Source organism: Aspergillus sydowii (genome assembly GCF_001890705.1).
Source record: "Aspergillus sydowii CBS 593.65 unplaced genomic scaffold ASPSYscaffold_1, whole genome shotgun sequence".
NCBI lineage: Eukaryota > Fungi > Ascomycota > Eurotiomycetes > Eurotiales > Aspergillaceae > Aspergillus > Aspergillus sydowii.
This window is the reverse complement of record NW_024467859.1, coordinates 1,790,072-1,808,265: the sequence shown is the minus strand read 5'-3', so window position 1 is coordinate 1,808,265 and position 18,194 is coordinate 1,790,072. Positions and strand designations below refer to the sequence as shown.

At 50.2% G+C, this 18,194-nt stretch overlaps 6 protein-coding genes across 6 annotated transcripts; 4 read left to right on the top strand and 2 right to left on the bottom strand.

Moving 5' to 3' along the window:
* The first annotated feature begins 76 nt into the window (after positions 1–76).
* Positions 77–3,856, top strand: ASPSYDRAFT_275616 (uncharacterized protein). Its single transcript, XM_040844411.1, has 6 exons — positions 77–532; positions 606–1,964; positions 2,016–2,179; positions 2,235–2,617; positions 2,673–2,796; positions 2,864–3,856. The coding sequence occupies exons 1-6, from the start codon at positions 287–289 to the stop codon at positions 3,633–3,635; spliced, it is 3,048 nt and encodes a 1,015-aa protein (XP_040707713.1). The 5' UTR covers positions 77–286; the 3' UTR covers positions 3,636–3,856.
* A 404-nt stretch (positions 3,857–4,260) lies between these two features.
* ASPSYDRAFT_25945 (putative gelsolin repeat protein) lies at positions 4,261–9,279 on the bottom strand (the record flags this gene model as incomplete). Its single annotated transcript, XM_040844223.1, has 2 exons — positions 4,261–8,981; positions 9,117–9,279. The coding sequence occupies 2 exons, from the start codon at positions 9,277–9,279 to the stop codon at positions 4,261–4,263; spliced, it is 4,884 nt and encodes a 1,627-aa protein (XP_040707712.1).
* Positions 9,280–10,580: 1,301 nt separating this feature from the next.
* Positions 10,581–11,412, bottom strand: ASPSYDRAFT_53522 (ADP-ribosylation factor-like protein 2; the record flags this gene model as incomplete). The annotated part of the gene is made up of 6 exons (XM_040848703.1): positions 10,581–10,712; positions 10,779–10,859; positions 10,927–11,072; positions 11,125–11,141; positions 11,192–11,302; positions 11,354–11,412. The coding sequence occupies 6 exons, from the start codon at positions 11,410–11,412 to the stop codon at positions 10,581–10,583; spliced, it is 546 nt and encodes a 181-aa protein (XP_040707711.1).
* Positions 11,413–11,703: 291 nt separating this feature from the next.
* On the top strand, positions 11,704–12,745 carry ASPSYDRAFT_277748 (uncharacterized protein). Its single transcript, XM_040844437.1, has 3 exons — positions 11,704–12,443; positions 12,535–12,682; positions 12,733–12,745. Exons 1-2 carry the CDS (start codon positions 11,995–11,997, stop codon positions 12,662–12,664), a joined length of 579 nt encoding a protein of 192 aa, XP_040707710.1. The 5' UTR covers positions 11,704–11,994; the 3' UTR covers positions 12,665–12,682; positions 12,733–12,745.
* Positions 12,746–13,184: 439 nt separating this feature from the next.
* ASPSYDRAFT_124767 (GNAT family N-acetyltransferase) lies at positions 13,185–14,555 on the top strand (the record flags this gene model as incomplete). The annotated part of the gene is made up of 1 exon (XM_040840443.1): positions 13,185–14,555. A coding segment is annotated over one exon (1,371 nt), but the record flags the coding sequence as incomplete, so codon positions are not given.
* A 703-nt stretch (positions 14,556–15,258) lies between these two features.
* On the top strand, positions 15,259–17,767 carry drs1 (putative ATP-dependent RNA helicase DRS1; the record flags this gene model as incomplete). Its single annotated transcript, XM_040840982.1, has 2 exons — positions 15,259–17,013; positions 17,069–17,767. The coding sequence occupies 2 exons, from the start codon at positions 15,259–15,261 to the stop codon at positions 17,765–17,767; spliced, it is 2,454 nt and encodes an 817-aa protein (XP_040707708.1).
* Between the last annotated feature and the right edge of the window lie 427 nt (positions 17,768–18,194).

The window sequence follows — 18,194 nt, the reverse complement described above, 5'->3', positions numbered from 1 at the left end:
GTCGGAGCCTCAGGCGCCATCTTTGATTCTCCATCCATCCACCCACCACCTTAATTCCAAGGTTCATCTCTTGTCAACTCGAAACTCTGTCCGCGGAGAAACCGTAGCTCCAATCCCCGCTTCCGGAAACTCTGATCAAGATATCTGGGCCCGAGGATCTGGTAATAGACGTACCTACAATTAACCACGGATGACATCATGCCATCTTATATAGCGAAACCAACGGCAATGAAGCCATTCCTACCTGCTATTTTATCCATATTATAGAACATAACAATACGCAAAAATGGCGTCCTCAAAACCACAGGGAGCATCCTCCCTCGACATCCTGTCTGAGCCGGACTGGGCCCAAACCCACAGTCACCGAATCGGCATCCGCAACCGCGATGCCCGGCGTATGGGCGTAACCAATCGCGGTGATGAGGCATTGTATGAGCTTGAAGGTATTGCGGAGGAGAAGCTCAATGAGCTGCGACAGAAAGTTAAGGAGGGTGGTTTGGTTACTATTCGCGATATGATGACGAAGCAGACTGTAAGCAAACCCTGACCTACTTATACTGACTTGGTAGGCCTTATAGTGAGAATGAGATGGTAATTTGTAATAGGACTTTCACCTGGACAGGCCAGACCTGCATCCAAAGTTTTGGCGGTACGTGCTACATACAACAGAGTCGTTCATCAAGTATGCGCAGCCGTGGCCGGTGAACCAGAAGCGGAAGGAGAAGGAAGAGGCGGAGGAGAAAGAGAAGGAAAAGCAGAAATCGGATGAAGACGCGCAAAAGGAAACCGCTCAAAGGGATAAAAAAGAGGCGGATAAAAAGGACCAGGAGAGCGGGAAAGAGGAAGAGGGACAGCCAAAACTCTCAACAGAAGAGCAAGCGCTTCTCGATTGCCTCAAATACGAGCAACAATATCGATCCTCAATGCGAAGGAATGATGGGAAGGGTTTCTCCCCGTACAAAGACGAGGACGAGCAGCTTCCAGCGCAAATTGACGAAGCTGACCAGTTCTCTCCAGACAGCTGGATCCCGCGCAGCGATAAACTGATTCGATTGACGGGAAAGCATCCCATGAACGCGGAGGCCGAACTTTCCACACTCTTTGATGGCGGTCTCATCACGCCCTCGTGCATTCATTACGTGCGTAACCACGGTGCGGTGCCGCATTTGTTATGGGAGAATCATAAGCTCGACGTAGTGGCCGGAAAAAAACTGGCCCTCCGGATGGATGATGTGAAAACCCAGTTTGAGAGTATCAATATCCCGGTCTTTTTAGCTTGCGATGGAAGTCGCCGAAAGGAGCTTAACATGATCAGGAAGACTCGCGCGTTCAATTTCACTATTGCAGCTTCCGGCTGTGCCTACTGGAGGGGAGCGTTATTACGTGACGTCCTACTGGCCGCAGACACTGCACGACTGATAGACGAGAACCCCGAGAAATACTTCTGGGTGAACTTTGTTGGTGCTGACGAGCTAAGTGAAGGCAAGTATGAGACTTGCATACCGCTCGAATATGCTATGGATGCCACCAACGATGTCCTGCTTGCCTATGGGATGAATGATCGCCCCATTCCTCCGGACCACGGCTATCCGCTTCGCCTGATACTTCCTGGCTGGGTAGGCGCACGTTCTGTCAAATGGTTGTCGAAGGTCTGGATCACAGAGAAGGAGAATGACACCTTCTATCATATTTACGATAACCGACAACTTCCCAGCTTCGTTACGGATGTTGAGTCCAATGTCGCCCAAACGATGTTTCACCACCCAAGTACGATATGCAACAAGCAAATGCTGAACTCGGCTATCGTGCGGCCGGCACAAGGGGAAAAGATCAATTTGGCTGATGTGAAGAAGGGAGAGACATATCGCATCGAGGGTTTTGCGTACAACGGCAGCGGGAACGAAATAGCGCGGGTGGAGGTCAGTTTGGATGGCGGCGATACTTGGCTTTATTGTATTCGCAAGGTATGTTATCGCCCACTCTTATCGTCGATGGTTCGCTAATACTATCGGCAGTATCCTGATGCTCCATTTCGACACAGCAATAAATTCTGGACTTGGTTGCACTGGCACATCGACTTAGACTTGAGCAAGCTCATCCGCGCACCCAGTATAATCGTCCGTGCATTGGATGAGCATAAGAACACGCAGCCACCGAAGCCAGTGTGGAACATCACAGGGTAAATTTTTCCCTTAAATGCCCAATACACATGTCAACTCTGCTAATATAAGCAGAATGATGAACAATTGCTGGTACCAAGTCCGCCCAGAAATTGAGGAAACAGATGCCGAAGCATATCTCCTCTTCCGTCACCCTGTCGATGCCGGCAACGGCATGAACGGCTGGATGAAGCAGTCCACGGAAGAACAGATCAAAGATATCAAGCGCAAAGCGGCCACCCCTGAGAAAGAATTCACCCGACAGGAAATTGAAAATCATAACTCGCCAGATGACTGCTGGATTGTTATTAATGGCAACGTATACGATGTGACTAGTGTTCTGAGTTGGCATCCTGGTGGGAGAGGCCCTATCATGGGGCATGCTGGCGCGGTCCATATGGATACAACTGAAGAGTTTGAGAGCATCCATGATGATTTTGCACAGTCTAAGCTCAAAGGTGAGACAATAACTTTCTGGCCCAGTAATAACCAGTAGCTAACAACAAGGCACAGAATGTATAATCGGCAAAGTCACTCAGAAGGCAATGGCGCATATGAAAAAAGATGCCGAGCAAAAGGCCAAGGAGAAGTCTAGCAAGGGAGACGCAAATCACAATTTTGCCTTGAGTAAAAACAAGTTCGTCGCCCTGTTTCCCTTTCCCAAAAAGCAAAGAATTCCAGTACTCTAACATAGAAAACACCAGATGGACTCAAGCAAAACTCCACAAAAAGCACCGCCTCTCATCTGACACCCAACGTTACACCTTTACTCTCCCGCCCCCATCCAAAGCCCTCGGCCTCCAAACAGGCCAGCACGTCCAGGTCGGCTTTCACTTCGAAGACCGCCTCGTAATGCGCCCTTACACGCCCATAAGACCTGTCCTCGACAACGAAGACGATGGCACTTTTGACCTTGTCGTGAAGACATACCTACCAGACGAGGACCAGCCAGGCGGCACGATGAGCAATATCCTAGACTGTATGCGCGAAGGCGAAGAAATCGAAGTGAAGGGTCCCGCCGGTACAATCAGATATTTAGATAACGGCCGCTTTGCCGTTGACGATAACGAGTACACCTTCGACAAGGTGAGTTTCATTCTAGGTGGCTCAGGCGTGACGCCGGGGTATCAGGTTATAGCGCGCATTCTAGAGTCGGCGCCGAACGATAAGACTAAAATCCGTGCGATCTACGCAAATAAATCTGAGTCGGATATTCTCCTGCGTGAGAATTTGGAGAGATTTGCGGCGGAGCATCGGGGTCAATTTGAGATCACGCATGTTCTCTCGCATCCGAGTGATGAGTGGAAGGGGCTTAAGGGACATGTTAACGAGGACATAATTAAGCAGTATGCTTTTGAACCTGGAGAGAAGTCTGTTGCGTTGCTTTGTGGGCCACCGACGATGATTCAGAAGGCTGCATTGCCCGTTTTGAAGGATTGGGGGTTTGATGAGGATAAGAATTTGTTTGGCTTTTGATTGGGAACTGGCTCTGTATACGATACATGTATATTTCAGTGGTTCGGCGTTGGGTTTTGAAAGTAAGTTAATTTATAATACTCTTTTGATGATATTCTCAGAACGTGGGCATGGCCAAAAGTCTGAAGCCCTAATAAGGTTGTGGAAGAGTAGTACGGGAGTGCGAGGGCAACACCACAAGTGGTTCTCGAAGCCGCTTAACAATACAATATGTTTATACACTTACACGTAGACCAAATTGGTCTTTAAATCAATATAGAAATTCGTATTTGTGACATTGCAATTGTTAATCTCAAAATCCCACCTGCTCCATGCCGTAGAACTGTCTACACATGCACCCAAATAGTCAAATCAGACAAAAATAACCCGGCAGAGGTGCGACTAAAGAAAAAAGAAAAAAAAAAAAGGCAGATGCAAATAACTGGCCTCATTAACGCGAAATATTCATGATAGCTCTGGTTTCACCAGGCCAGGCTCCATCGAAAATGCTTCTCCGCTCCATTCAATGACCAAGAATAAACCCAAACAAAGTGGCCGTAGAGAACTTATGCACAACTTGGGGGGGAAAGTATAAACAGGAAAAATTTTAACCTAACCTGGCACACTCAGACGAAGACTCATCTTATTAAGATCGGATCGCGTCAATCGCCGCGTTCAAAGGGAATACCTGCGGCGGTTGTTGTAGTGGGCGTTTGGCCCACTTGCGGAACGCGCTGCGACAAGCCTCGGGGGTTCCGCCGAGAGAGATAAAGCTCTTGGGAATGAAAGGTCGATCTTGAAGTGAGGCAGCTAAGACACCATATTCGGCCGCAAAGACCACGGCTGATGCAAACTCGGCTGGTCTGTTGGAAGCTTGGTCACCCACGATCACGTATATTTCGAAGAAAGTGTCAAGGATGTAGATGCCTTTGGGTGAAATGTCTTTTTGGGAAAATGGTTCGACCTCCTGGACAGTGTCATTTGGACGAACCACTGGAGACGATGAACCTGGACGTCGAATCCAAAATGATCGCTGGCCAAGCTCGTGGTCCACACGGAGTAAACGGTGGCGGAAATGGTCATGGGCCGGTTTCAGTAGCCAATCATCGGACCGTATATAATCTCCTGTTTCCTTATGTTGAGGGAACACCTCGTAGAAGCTGCTAGGTTCTTCCCCTTCCGCAACTTCTTCAAATTCTCCCGTCAAACCAAGATCCATGCCAATCAAGCGAGCGGCTCCAATCTCCTCGGCAGAGCTTCCTTTCCCTTTCCACAAGAAGACTTTACCAAACATGGCGGATAGTACGTATGGATAGCCGGTGCACAAGTTGCGCGGTGTGAAATCAACCTCATCAAACACCATTTGTCCAAGGTGCTTACGTCCGCAAAGCATAAAGATGGCCGAGGAGCTAGAGCGGGAACTTGAACCACGCCGCGTGATAAGAATTCCACCAAGGGCCTGGATAAATCGAGTGGGTTCCTTCCCTTGGCTCACGATCTCCAGCTTACAGCCATTCTCACGGGCGACCTTTCGCGCGAAGGGCAGAGCACTATCTACTGCTCCGCCCCAAACATCATCACCACACCAAAGCTGGGCCTCGGATCGTGTGTTGCCATCATCCTCCTCAAATGTATGAACGCACAAATACATTGCTCCTTCGTAGAGAATATACTCTTGATTTGCTGGAAGATCCTGTTTATTGCCTTCGCCCGTGATCTCCCATACCTGTTTTTTCAACGTTCGAACCCCTAGGCCGTCGTTCTTATCCGTCAACATTAACTGGGGATCAATGTTGACGCGATCACTGGAGCGTGGAAGTGTCTTGAAGAAATTAGAGATAGCTTCAAGGGACTCATCGGCTTGTGGAACTAATGAGACAGACGATCTTGGGGACGACATCTGGTCTGTAGAGGAGTACGGACCCTTGGGGGGAACAGGTGGAGACGGTAAAGACTTTCGGAATGGTGATGAGTCTCTTGACTGGTTCACAAAGCTCTGAGAGCCAGGCATGCGCGGAGAGGGGTAGGATTGGTTTTCCCTAAAGCTTGTCCTTAATGGTGATGGAGACGGGGACGAATAATGTGCGAACGAGGTCCGTGGCTGGTTGCTACGAGCACTTGGTGGCGAGCTGGCCGGAAGCGACGGACTGAAGGCAGATCTGGAGGGAGACTTTTCCTCACCCTCGTAGACTCGTCGCTCCAAAAACAATGATCTCTGTGACGGCGTAGAAGGGATCGGATTAGGGCTCGTGTCCTTCTCAGGCACCGGTGGCAAGCTGTCTCTGGACTTCTCTGGTACACTCGTGATGGGAGGAGAGGACTGCATAGGGGGGTTTTCCGAAACATCTTCCGAGATGATACCTTGATCAGGAAGAGGCCAGCTTCCTGTGTGAGCCAAGGGTTGTTCGATCGTGAAGCCCGTGGGAGGTGTATCTATGTCAAACGACGACTGGGTAGTCTTTGGTGAGGTGCTCGGGTCTCTTACGCCTGAACCTGCATCTGCCGGGGCAGCGGCGGCCTTAGGGGGTCGCCTCTTCGGCCCTCTTGCACGAGATTTCGTTGCATGTGTGAGGGTGGGTGCAGAGGTTGAGTTTTGGGAGTTCGAGACGCTTTCTTCTGAGACGGATACAGGCAATGTCTTTCTTGACCCGTCGGACGCAGCAGGCGGGCCACGCGATAAGAGACCTGCCAGAGCAGGGTTTATTCGGCCTGCGAGGCTACCTTTAGCAACGTCATCCTTAACAGGCAGCGCACTTCGCGTGGCATTTGCCGGTGGTAGAGGACGCACCGTTTCAAAGGCCTCTGCTACTGGTTCCTCTTGCGCGTTGTCCGAGTCAACATTTGACAAGTCAGTCTCAGAATTGCGTCCTTCAACCTCATCATCTGGCGTATCGATTCGCTCGGTATTGGATGCACTCGGGGCTGGGGTCTCTATTGGAACGCTGTCGGAATCTGGCTTGTGTTCATCGCGAGAACATTGCGTAGACTCGGGCTCCTTGTCATTAAATGGATCAATCGAAGATTCCGGGACATGCGTACGGTCCGGTGTTGTACTGCGGTCTGGTGTCGCACTTTCTTTTGCAGGGGACGAAAGCCCGATAGCTGAGAGATCAGGCCTGTCGATGCTTGATTTGGTCAGATGCCGGCGCTTCATTATGGCCTCGGGAACCGCTTGCGTGGGGGCATCTCCTTGTTCGAGTGTATTCCGTCGCACAGAGCCCCCGTTCAGCTTCATAGCTTCTTTCTGCTTGAGAATACTTTCTTTGAACTCATCAACCCTCTGTGTCTTCTTCGGGCCGCCAGTGCTGTTCAGAGCCGCCTTGCCTTGGAGGATGTTGTTTTTGAGCTCATCCGGCGCAACATAATTTGATGTTTCTGCCTTCCTGAGCTTTCCAAAAACATTCTTAAACTCCGGCTCCGAATTGGAGGAATGATCCTTAACAACTTCTCGCTTTCGAAGATTCGCCCTGAAATCAATTACTGGTGACTGGGGCTTCGGTCGGTTCAACAACGGATCGCGAATGGGCGCACGAGGGGACGGCAGGGGCGCATCGGTGTTGATTTTGGGGGTCGGTGATAAGGCTGGAGGCACAGTTTTTTGTTTCGGAATATCCTCAGGCTTTTCCTCTGATTTTTCCTCTGATTTTTCCTCAGGCTTTTCCTCGGCTACTTCAGGCACCTCGGGGGGTATTTCAACTTCCTTGGACTTGGTTGGTGAAGTAGCCTCGGTCTTGGTTGGTGAGATAGGCTCCGTCTTTACTGGCGGGAAAGTATCAGTCGAAAGAGGTGTTGCGTCTATGGGAGGCTCCTCCTTGGCTGGGCTTGGGCTATTTGACGCTTTTTCCTTGGTCGGGCTAAAGTCTTGGGTTTTGAGGACATCAGGAATTCCCGAGAGGCTTTGTTTCTTGGTGTGGCCTCCGAGAGGAGCAGTGCGCAGAAGGCCAACTGGAGTAACCTCTTTGAAGCTGCCACGACGTCCCAAATCCACACTGCCTCTCGATTGCCTTTCTTTGCCCCAGGATGCTTGCTGTGATGGTTGTCTTTTATGCCTTGGCGAGTCAGGGAGATTTAAAGCGCTTTCCAGCCAGGTAGATTTGGTCGGACTCCATCTCTTAGGGTCCATTGTCCTCGAAACAGGCGTTGTTGGCCTTGAGTTGGAGTCAACGGGACTTTCGACGCTCATGGTACTACTAGACCTCGCATGTAAAGCAAAAGGAGGCCTACTCGCACTCTCGCTCCTGCCTGAGACTGAGGGCGTTGTTGGCCGTTCGTCGTCCTTCGGTTGACCGACTGTTGTCGCCTCGCTGTGGCTTGATGTAGGCCGCTGAGGTGACGGTAAAGAGCCTTCACGATTCAGTTTGGGTGTGGTGGAGGAGATATCCGTGTTACTCGGCGCAGCAAAACTATTGCGATTGCTGGCAAAGGAACCACCCCGGTTGAGTCCCGACGGAAGTTGAGCACTCCACCGCTTGGATACGCTATCTGATCGTCTCAACATAGCACTTTGGACGAAGCCTCCAAGACCCTTGGTTGGCGACGTCGAACGCTCCGGCGAAAGCCGCCGTGGCGAGGTTGGGGATGTCTGGCTGTCCAACCCTCCATCAACCTTGGGTGGCTCGAATTTCTGCGCGCTAGACAAGGGTAGCGGAGACCCCAGACCGGTAGCTGTCGAAACGGATGATATGCTTGAGTATCGATTCCCCCGGCTACTATCCGCAAAACTCGAGCCAGCCCTTGATGGGGGCGGCGATTGTTCATCTGTTATATCTGAGTGACCGTTCTCGTTCTCTAGATCCGTGCGCTCTTCTGTTTCGAATTCTTTACCCTTGGCGTCATAGAGAGGCCCGGCTTTCGGCTCATCAGCCTGTGTATCTTGTTTTGGAAATCTCTCCTCCTCGGCCTGGGGCAAAACGGATGATTCCCGCGACGTGGGTACAGATGCCAAGGGTTTGCGTGCCACTCCAGGTTCAGCAGTCGAAGATGCATTTGACATAGCCCTCAAGCGGTTCTCACGCGAAGGCGAGGTAGAAAATAAGGAGCGATTACCGCTGAGATCTCGAGAACTCGGTCGCTGTTGCCAGGATAAGGTTCCGGCCCTACTCCTTAACGTGGGAGAAGCTTTGGGGGACACGCCCACGTCGTTTAGTTCTGGTCTCGGCCCTGTGGGACTATTCTCTATGGATGCTGGCGTCTCGTCTCGGAACGAAGTAGGCGCACTATAGGTGTCATGGACGGGTGTGCGGGGAGTCGTCGGCTCAAGCTGTTCTGGAGGGTCAATCGCTCTGTGACTCAACGACGACATGCTCAGTCGGGCGGGGTCGAAGATTGGGGAAGAGTCTTTTGTTGGCGATATTGACCGTGCTCGCTCTGTATTAAACCGAGAAAATAATCAGCTTCTGGGGATAGGAGACCCTTCAAACAGGCAAGTGATCTATCCGACAGCATTCTGACACCCGCAACTCGACGGGCAAAACTCAGAGCGAAGGGAGGTCGCAAATTTACCAGCTCTCCGGGCCTGTCTCTCCTTGCGGCCCTGCAGAATCTCCTCCTCCAGTTTCTTTGTGCGGTCCTCGTCTTCCTTGTCGCGCTTTTCGCCCAGCTCTCTGATTCGTTGGAGGAAGTCGTTCACATCTTCGCTGCCTTCGGCCTCGGGTGTCGAAGTCATGGCCGCGCTCGGGCCGGTCAAACGGACTGGCGGGAAAGGTAAAGGGTGATCAAAGTGAAAGATATAGAAAATTTAGAAGGGAAGGTGGGAGAGAAAAAGCAAAGATCCCAGTCCGGTCAAAAGATTGCAATGCTGGCCGAGAAATTACGTGGGATGCAGAAACAGATAGCGAATGCAAGGTGGGGAGCGATAGGTGGTGGAAGGGATAGAGGGATGGAACTTGAAGGAAAGGTATACGAAGGAGCGAAGATGGCAAAGAAAGAGAAAGAGTGGTGGGCAGATTCTAAGGCATCGTCTCTTCTGGCTGAGATTCCGATTATGACGATCGCAAGTCGTCGTGTTGTGGTCACGCTTTCTCCGCCTTTTCTCGCCTTCGTGAGGCCCTGAGTCCGAAGTTCAGCTCCTGCTGTCAACGCCCCACTGTCTGCTGGGATTCCGTCGCACCACCGGCTGTTCGGGCTGCAGCAGAGCCTATGTGCTTTTGTTTCGTCTACAGTTCCGTACCGTCATCAAAGCAGGCTTGCAGAGACCCTGGTTTCACGTCTTCTCCCGGCTGTTTTGATCTTTCTACTCGGGGTAGACTGTTTACGTTGCCGCCTCGGCTGATGCGGTGGAGTTAGTTAGGTACACAATCGCGGCTTGCCTCTGCCGAAACTGAGAGCGAGATTTCCACGATGACGACAATCCTCTCTGGAGGATATCGATTATCAAGAATTATTATGATTCGCGCCTAACAAAGGGAAGCGCTGGCATTCCACGCCAGATTCTCCGCTGTTCCTCTCCCGATCGAGTTAATCATCATCGAGGCCTGTTTGGCGGTGACTTGGACCCATGGATCCCAAATGAACATCCCCGCCGAGACCGCAGGAACTTCAGTAGCCGAGATGACCACGATCATTATTATTGGCACAGGAGGTTAACCATTCTGGAATAAGAAGACCCTGTAGCTGGAAATATATTCCACGGAAGCTAGCAATCGCGAGGACGAAATTAAAGCTGGAAAACTAAGGTACTGTTGTGGAAAGAGCGAAAGATCATGGGATTCCTACCTTTTTACTAGAGACCAACCAAGCATCACTACCGGGGTGGTTCTATTTTCGATTTTCAGTAAAGAAATTGTTTATTTAGACTTTCTTTTCTATCCGTCAAAAGCCCAGGTAAGGTCTTCACACTGAACGGAAATCCAATATTTCTTGTTTCTCTTCCTGCCAATAGTCATAGCTTCATTATATATGTTTCATACAAGTAAATTTGCCCACTACTGATGAGAGAAGTCTGGGAATCGCGATAGAAAACCATGCTCAGTAGAGGAATAACCTGTCCTTGGCATCTTGCACAACCCAGTTGAGACCCTCGCGCAGATTCACTCCTGTCATGGCGCTGCAAGGCAGTATGGTCCATTTATGAGTCTTGATCGAATCTAGGCGGAGGTTCTATAACACAGGTTAGAAAAGGAGACACGATTCCAGAACACAGAGATATAAAAAACATCAACTTACCTGCCTCACTTCATCCTGAGTCATACACCCCTCTACATCAGTTTTGTTGAGAAAAACCAAAAGGCTTGCGCCCATCAAACGCTGCTCAGTCGTGGTAAGCTTGGTGCACACATCCGGACAAAACTTTTCCGGGCGGCCATATCCGTACCTCTTCAAGCAGAAGTCCTGCCAGTTCATCACGACAGTCGTCGACTCGTAATCGATCGGTGGCATCCACGACCCAGACTAGAGTATCTGTCTTTTCGAAATAATTTTTCCAGTATGAGCGTAATGTTTTCTGGCCTCCGACGTCCCCTGGGCAAATTGTTAGCGGGTGGGCACTAACATCCAATGCCACGGTCCTTACAGATATTTAACCTGTACCTGCAACACAATTAGCTTTTGGTTTGCATAGAACGATATTTGAGATTTACCCGTCAAAATCTATTGTTTTGATTATAAAGCCCAGCGTCGGGCTTACTGTTGTGACATCTTCGTTCATAATCTGTTTAACGATGGTCGTCTTGCCCGCATTGTCGAGACCTCTGCTGCTTGTAAGCCGACTGGTCAGGGTTTCGAGGCGAAAATGGACGTACAGCATCAGGATGCGCATCTCCTTATCCTTCAGTCTTGCTTTTCTCAATATGGACAGCATATTGACAGGGTATGTCGGCTCGAAATATGTTCTTGGCGGTGGTTGTGGAGGGTAGATGTAAATGTATTTGTTCCATGGCAGTGGTAGACGAGATCAAGCTCCCCAATAGCACCGTCTACAACCACAAAAAAGTAAAGCAATCAAACCTTAGAGGCTTTTCTAGACCAGGTTATCATATTATTTAATGTGTCGCTCAAATTTCTGTCCTTTGATTAGTAGTAAGGTTACCTCCAGGTTTGACTCAAATAGGTATCCCGCTCGCCATTAGGTTTCACTTCACTCCACACAGTAGAAAGATATCTGACACTCTCTTGCAGCCTATTTGAGGAGATATTTTGGTCTCATCCACAATTATTTTTCGCTGCTAGTATTCGCCTGTCCTAGCATTCTTTTAAGTGAGTTGAATCCTCTTGAGATTCTCTCTTTTTACTCTGTATTCCATGGTCTAATGTGCAGTTTTACTTCTCCATTCCTTCCCACCAAAAATATAGCAGTTTTCTTTTCACTGCAGATACCAAGGTATGGTTGACCCAGTGATGCTATCTTGCTACTGGGTACTGACAGAAAGCGTTCCAGGTCATTATGGTTGGTCATGGTGAATTAACACCGGGAGACAATATAGGCTGTGATAGCCCAGGTCTCTGCGACAAGATTAGGTTTGCTAAAGAGCACCTCGTCACCAACGAGTATTCTTCTCAAACATATAGGTCTACACCGAAAAACCAAGCCATTAAGGCTGCCACTGTTATCAAAGAAGCCTTCCAAGACAAGCTCCTTCATTACAACTCAGATGCACGTCGGGTAGATGCAGAGGCAAACGGAATGCCCACACCTGAGAAAGAGTCACATTTGTCACAGTCCCAGAAGAAAACAGAAGTCGAGTGCCTGAAGCATCCCTCTGGAAACATTGAGAGGCCGGCCGCGGGAGAGAAGAAACCCCCTCAACCCCCCTTCAGCAACCACCTAGGCTTCCCAAAGACTCGCGCTCCTTCCTCATCTTCTTCACCTCATCTCGGCAGCGCTCCACAGAGGTTCGGGCCCCCTCCATGTATTCCTCTAACAAGTGAAGAGATCGCATTGAGAGCACGCATTATTGGGACCCGGAACGCTGATAAAAATCAGCCAAAGGCCGAAAAACTCATCCCACGAGTTCGCCCCCCTCCAACACCTCGCCCCTCTTACCCAACAGACAGCGTCCGCAAGTCTTCGTCTTCTACCTCGACGTCCGCGCCGCGCAAACCCTCGAATCTGAGAACTGTCTTTTCACTTGGTATGCATTTAATCTTTCGAGGAAGTGTACTAGGAGCTAACACATGGCAGAAGATTCCCAGGACACGGCCGTGAAAATGACACAAAGTGACGGATCAGATGAGGTTGTGATCCCCAATCGCGACAGGCGCAGAGACAACAACAAACAAGCTCGAGGCACCTGGAGACCCAATAGCGCCCAAAACTCTCGCTGGCCCCGGCGCCCCAAACCAGAGCCGTTTCAAGAGATCGGAAAACAAAATGGTTCCCATGCCACGAATGATAGACAATACTTGGATGCTCCAGTAACACCTACCAGCAACTTGCACAAAGGTGTCAGTCTCGCTAACGACAACTGGGCTGACCAGCACACGCCGACGCCGACGCCGACGCCCACACCTAGCACGCAGAAGGAAAACCATCGTACTAATCAGCATGAGGAGGAGGCGAATGAGCTGGCGCAACTGCGAAAGCAGATAGTGGTGAATGCCCACAGACGCTCTAATGATCCGCCACCAGGCGCAGAAATGCTTTCCAGGTGCAGGGATGGCCCTGGGACCCAGCTTCATTCGAAAGAGTATAGAGCGATAACGGATATCCGCACGGTTCCCCAGGAAGGCATACTCGATTCTAGTTACTTTCCTGGACATTCACAGATGCTTTCAACAGAAATTCCAGAAGATGCAGACCCAGAAGATCTCAAACGCGACATGGAATCTCAATTGAGATTGTGCCAGGAATTGTACAGAAAGAGCGCCACAGCCTATCCAATTGTCCCAGACGACAAGGATGAAAAGATCATGCTTTCTCCCATGCCAAGCGCGAAGCAAAAAGACGTCCTAGTTAAGCTTCAGAGTCCCCGTCGCGAGTTTGCGCCTCAACCTATCCATCTGATCACAGGGAAAAAAGCAGTTAAGACACGTTGGAGTGATCCTAAGATTCTGGATTGGGAGTACTGTCCCGCGGCCATCTATGATGTGAAACTTTACCATGAACGGTTCCAAAACTGGCTAGAGAATACCATCGAGTGCGCAAGGACTGTGGATATTTTTCACCAAGCTTTCTTCAATGGTACGGCACATGCTGATGGCCAGATCTCCATGTTTATGTTAGACATGCGCAACCATGATGTTCATCTGGATCCTGATGATAAAGAATCATGGAGTTATGCTCACGAATCAGCCGCTGGATATTGCTGTAATATCGTCTTGCAGAACAAAAAAGCACTCGAGGAACAGGAGCTCCGGAAGCAGCTGGAACGCAAGCGTCAATTTGAGGCTCAACAACTCCAGCCTCCGCGCACCCCAACCAGCCCGGTGGCAAACATCTATCTTCGACCTGTTGAACCCAAAGATGTTCCTCAACTCAGGGAGATTTACAACTGGTATGCCGGATATTCGATCGACAGCCCGAATACCGAGGATCTTGATGAGGATGAGGTCCGCCAGCGCGTTGAAGATACCCGCAACGCTAACCTGCCGTTTATCGTCGCCATTGATCGTCGTAGCGCATCCACCGATACTGAGAAGATTCTTGGATATGCACTCGCACGAGAATTTGACCGCCATCACCTCGCACACCAGTTTACAGCGGAATTGGAGGTGTACGTCAAAGATGGCCACAAGAGGCTAGGCATTGGCAGATGTCTTCTGGACAAGCTGCTTGAAGTTTGCGATCCCACTTACGTGCCGAAGCCAGGGTACCGTTTTGAGGCGAAGCGTGAGGATCGTTCCGGTTATTACGGCGGTGGCAGACGCAAATTGGCTCGGCTAATTTTCACTCTATGTTACGTGGACCAGAAGGAAATCACCGATCACACCAATGTGAAAAATTGGCTCAGGGAATATGCAGGGTTTGAAGAGCAGGGTTTGCTCCGGGGTATTCGGGTCAAGAATGGCTATTTGTGAGTTCTCCAGCCTATCATTCTGGAGGGTGATCCCCTAAAATAACCAGGGTCAATGTTGCCTACCTCGTGCGCACTATCGGAGAAGTTAACGCAGTAAGATTGGATCCATAGCAATTCAAAAACAAGCGCCAGGCAATCAGCTTGTAGTTCCGAAATGGGGTATCCAAGTGATTTCAGAGGTGTACCGACGGTGGAAGTGAGATTTGGAAAGTGGACGGAAATCGGCGGAGCATATTAATGAAGAGAAGTCGCAGAGGAGGACATTGAATAAGCCTTCCGCAGGACATTTGTGTTTTAACTCCAGAATAAAAGCGTTATTTTCTCCCCTCTTACCTAGGAAATACCCCGTCGAAATGTTGACAGAAGTAAGGTGCAAGGTGTACCTAGTACGTAGTCCAAATGGCGGATGGAACTTGAAGTTGTATCAGCAAATCAAATCAAATCAAGCCTTCCGCACCGACGGGGACTCCCAAAAGGCGGCCGTTTTCTGCCCAGATTATCTCCCATACCGCCTTACATTTGAAACTTTTTTTTTCCAACTAGGATATTTTCTGCCGCAGTACACAGGAACCAAACCAGGTGATAGGAAGATAAAAAAGGCTTTCCTGAAGCCTGAATATATTACCTTAGCTCAATTACCGGTCAACGGAATCTTATCCTACGAGACCACCGACACTGGTCCTCCCATCGAAATGGCGCCCATCACGAAAAAGCGGGCGGCCGCGAAAGACGACGATTTCGTTTTGACGTTATCGGACGACGAGAATGATCGGTTTGATGCTGTTGAAGCTGAAGAAAAAGATGACGGAGCCTTGTCGTCGTCGAAAAAGCGCAAAAGAGAGGGCGCTGAGGGCGCGGCTTCTAAAAGCACGAATAAGAAGGTGAAGAAGCAGCAGCAGCAACAGCAACAGAAAGGGAAGAAGGGTTCGCAAAAGCCAGCTGTGCAAGAAGATAATTCTGAAGATGGGGACGAGGAAGAGGTGGAAGAGAGAAATGCTGACGAGGACGACGGCGCTCTGGATTCCGATTTCGAGTTTGATGTCGGCGGTGTGACAAATGAGGTTGTGGAGGGCTTTGACGGGTGGGGTGCGAATGGGGATGATAATGAGAAGAAGGGAGATAAAAAGGCTATTGACATTGACGATATTATCTCAAGGAGGAGGGAGAAAAGGGAGAAGAAGGCCGAAAAGGAGAAGCAAAAGGGGAAGAAGCAAGACGACAGCTCCGAGGGGCAAGAAGAAGAAGACGAAGATGATGAAGCTATGTCTGTTGACTTCGAAGATGATGAGCTACTTGCTACAGACGGGTTTGGTATGGGTGCTGATGGGGCAGAGGAGTCGGAAGCGGAGGGGAATGAAGGTTCCGATGAAGAGAGTGAGGACGAGGATGGAGAAGGCAGCGGGGATGATGACGACGACGACGATGCCGCATCTGATAACGACTCTGTTGCCACACCAGTTCAACATCCGGATGACATGTCGGGTGGTGAGTCGGACGCTGAAAGCGACGTTGACGCCGAGGAAGAGGCAAAACGCAAAGCGTTCTTCGCACCAGAAGAGCAGACGAACGAAATCTCAAAAGATGATGGAATTAAGAGATCTTTCCAGGAATTCAACCTCTCCCGACCTATTCTTCGTGGACTAGCAGCAGTCAACTTTACGAACCCCACACCCATTCAACAGAAGACGATCCCCGTCGCCTTATTAGGCAAAGATATCGTCGGTAGTGCCGTGACCGGTTCAGGAAAGACGGCCGCCTTCGTTGTCCCTATCCTTGAGCGTCTTCTCTTCCGACCCCGAAAGGTTCCTACTAGCCGCGTTGCCATTCTCATGCCTACTCGTGAACTGGCTGTGCAATGTTACAACGTCGCTACAAAACTCGCTACATACACCGACATCACATTCTGTCAACTTGTCGGAGGTTTCAGTCTCCGCGAGCAAGAAAACATCCTCAAGAAGCGCCCGGACGTCATCATCGCCACACCCGGTCGTTTCATCGACCACATGCGCAACTCAGCAAGCTTCACTGTCGATACTCTCGAGATCCTGGTTCTTGATGAAGCCGATCGTATGCTCGAAGACGGTTTCGCAGACGAGCTGAACGAGATCCTGACTACAATCCCCAAGTCCCGCCAGACAATGCTCTTCTCCGCCACCATGACCGACTCCGTCGACAAACTGATCCGCGTCGGTTTGAATCGACCTGTCCGGTTGATGGTTGACTCGAAGAAGAATACCGCCTTGACACTTGTCCAGGAATTCGTGCGTTTACGGCCGGGTCGCGAGGACAAGCGCCTCGGCTACCTCGTCCACCTGTGCAAGCAGGTCTACACCGGTCGTGTGATTGTTTTCTTCAGACAGAAGAAAGAGGCTCACCGGGTGCGAATTGTGTTCGGATTGCTGGGGCTCAAGGCTGCCGAGCTTCATGGTAGCATGAGTCAAGAACAGGTATGTCGTCTATTTAACATATACTAGCATAAACGTTTGACTAACTTCTTCACAGCGTATCAAGAGCGTTGAGAGCTTCCGAGACGGAACTGCGGATTTCCTCCTCGCCACCGATCTGGCCTCTCGTGGTCTCGATATAAAGGGTGTCGAAACAGTCATCAACTATGAAGCCCCACAGAGCCATGAAATCTACGTCCACCGTGTTGGTCGAACAGCCCGTGCCGGCCGTTCCGGTCGCGCATGCACCATCGCCGCAGAGCCAGACCGCAAGGTCATCAAGGCGGTAGTCAAGGCTGGAAAGGCACAAGGCGCCAAGATCGTCAGCCGTGTTGTTGAACCTGCTGTTGCTGATGATTGGGCCGCGAAAGCAGCGGATATGGAAGAGGAGATCGATGAGGTACTGGAGGAAGAGAAACTAGAGAAGCAGCTGGCCCAGGCGGAGATGCAGGTGACCAAGGGTGAGAACCTGATCAAGCACGAGGCGGAGATCAAGTCTCGACCTAAGCGGACGTGGTTTGAGACAGAGCAAGAGAAGCGAGTTGCGAAGAAGAATGGCGCAACAGAGCTGAATGGACCTGCGAAAAAGGATAAGGTGAAGCTGAGCAACAAGGATAAGAAGCGGTTGGATGACGCGCGGATGCGACAACAAGAGGGACTTGGAAGGAAGAAGAGCAAGTCGCAACGCGAGGACCCGAACGCCGGCAAGGATAAGAAGCAAGGGAAGGGGAAAGGAAAGGGGAAGGGAAAGAAATAATTGACTGTACATCCCACCATATACCATAGAACAAGCCCAAAATATACCAGTTTCTCTGTTCATGACATTCTACTTTGAGCGAATGCTAGTTCTTCGCGACTACTTACAATAATCAACGGCATCAAGCTTTAGCGACCATCAAGGCATGACTGTATCTATTCCAACCACCTGCACTATTAACCCTGCTCTCCGAAACGCTATACATCCCCATTGGAAGCATTGAGGAGATCACGCGGAAACCAAATGAGGGCATTTTCGGGAAAAAGTCGAGCACGTATTAAGCGCCGAGGCTGGACGAGCTAAGAAAAGGCCGAGGCTACTTAATGGAAACTACAAGGTCTTGCGCCTTTCGTCAAATCAGGGTATACAGGACACTCCCCAGAGGCTATTAAAAAAAAAAACACCCCAGATGTCAAAGAGCTCATCA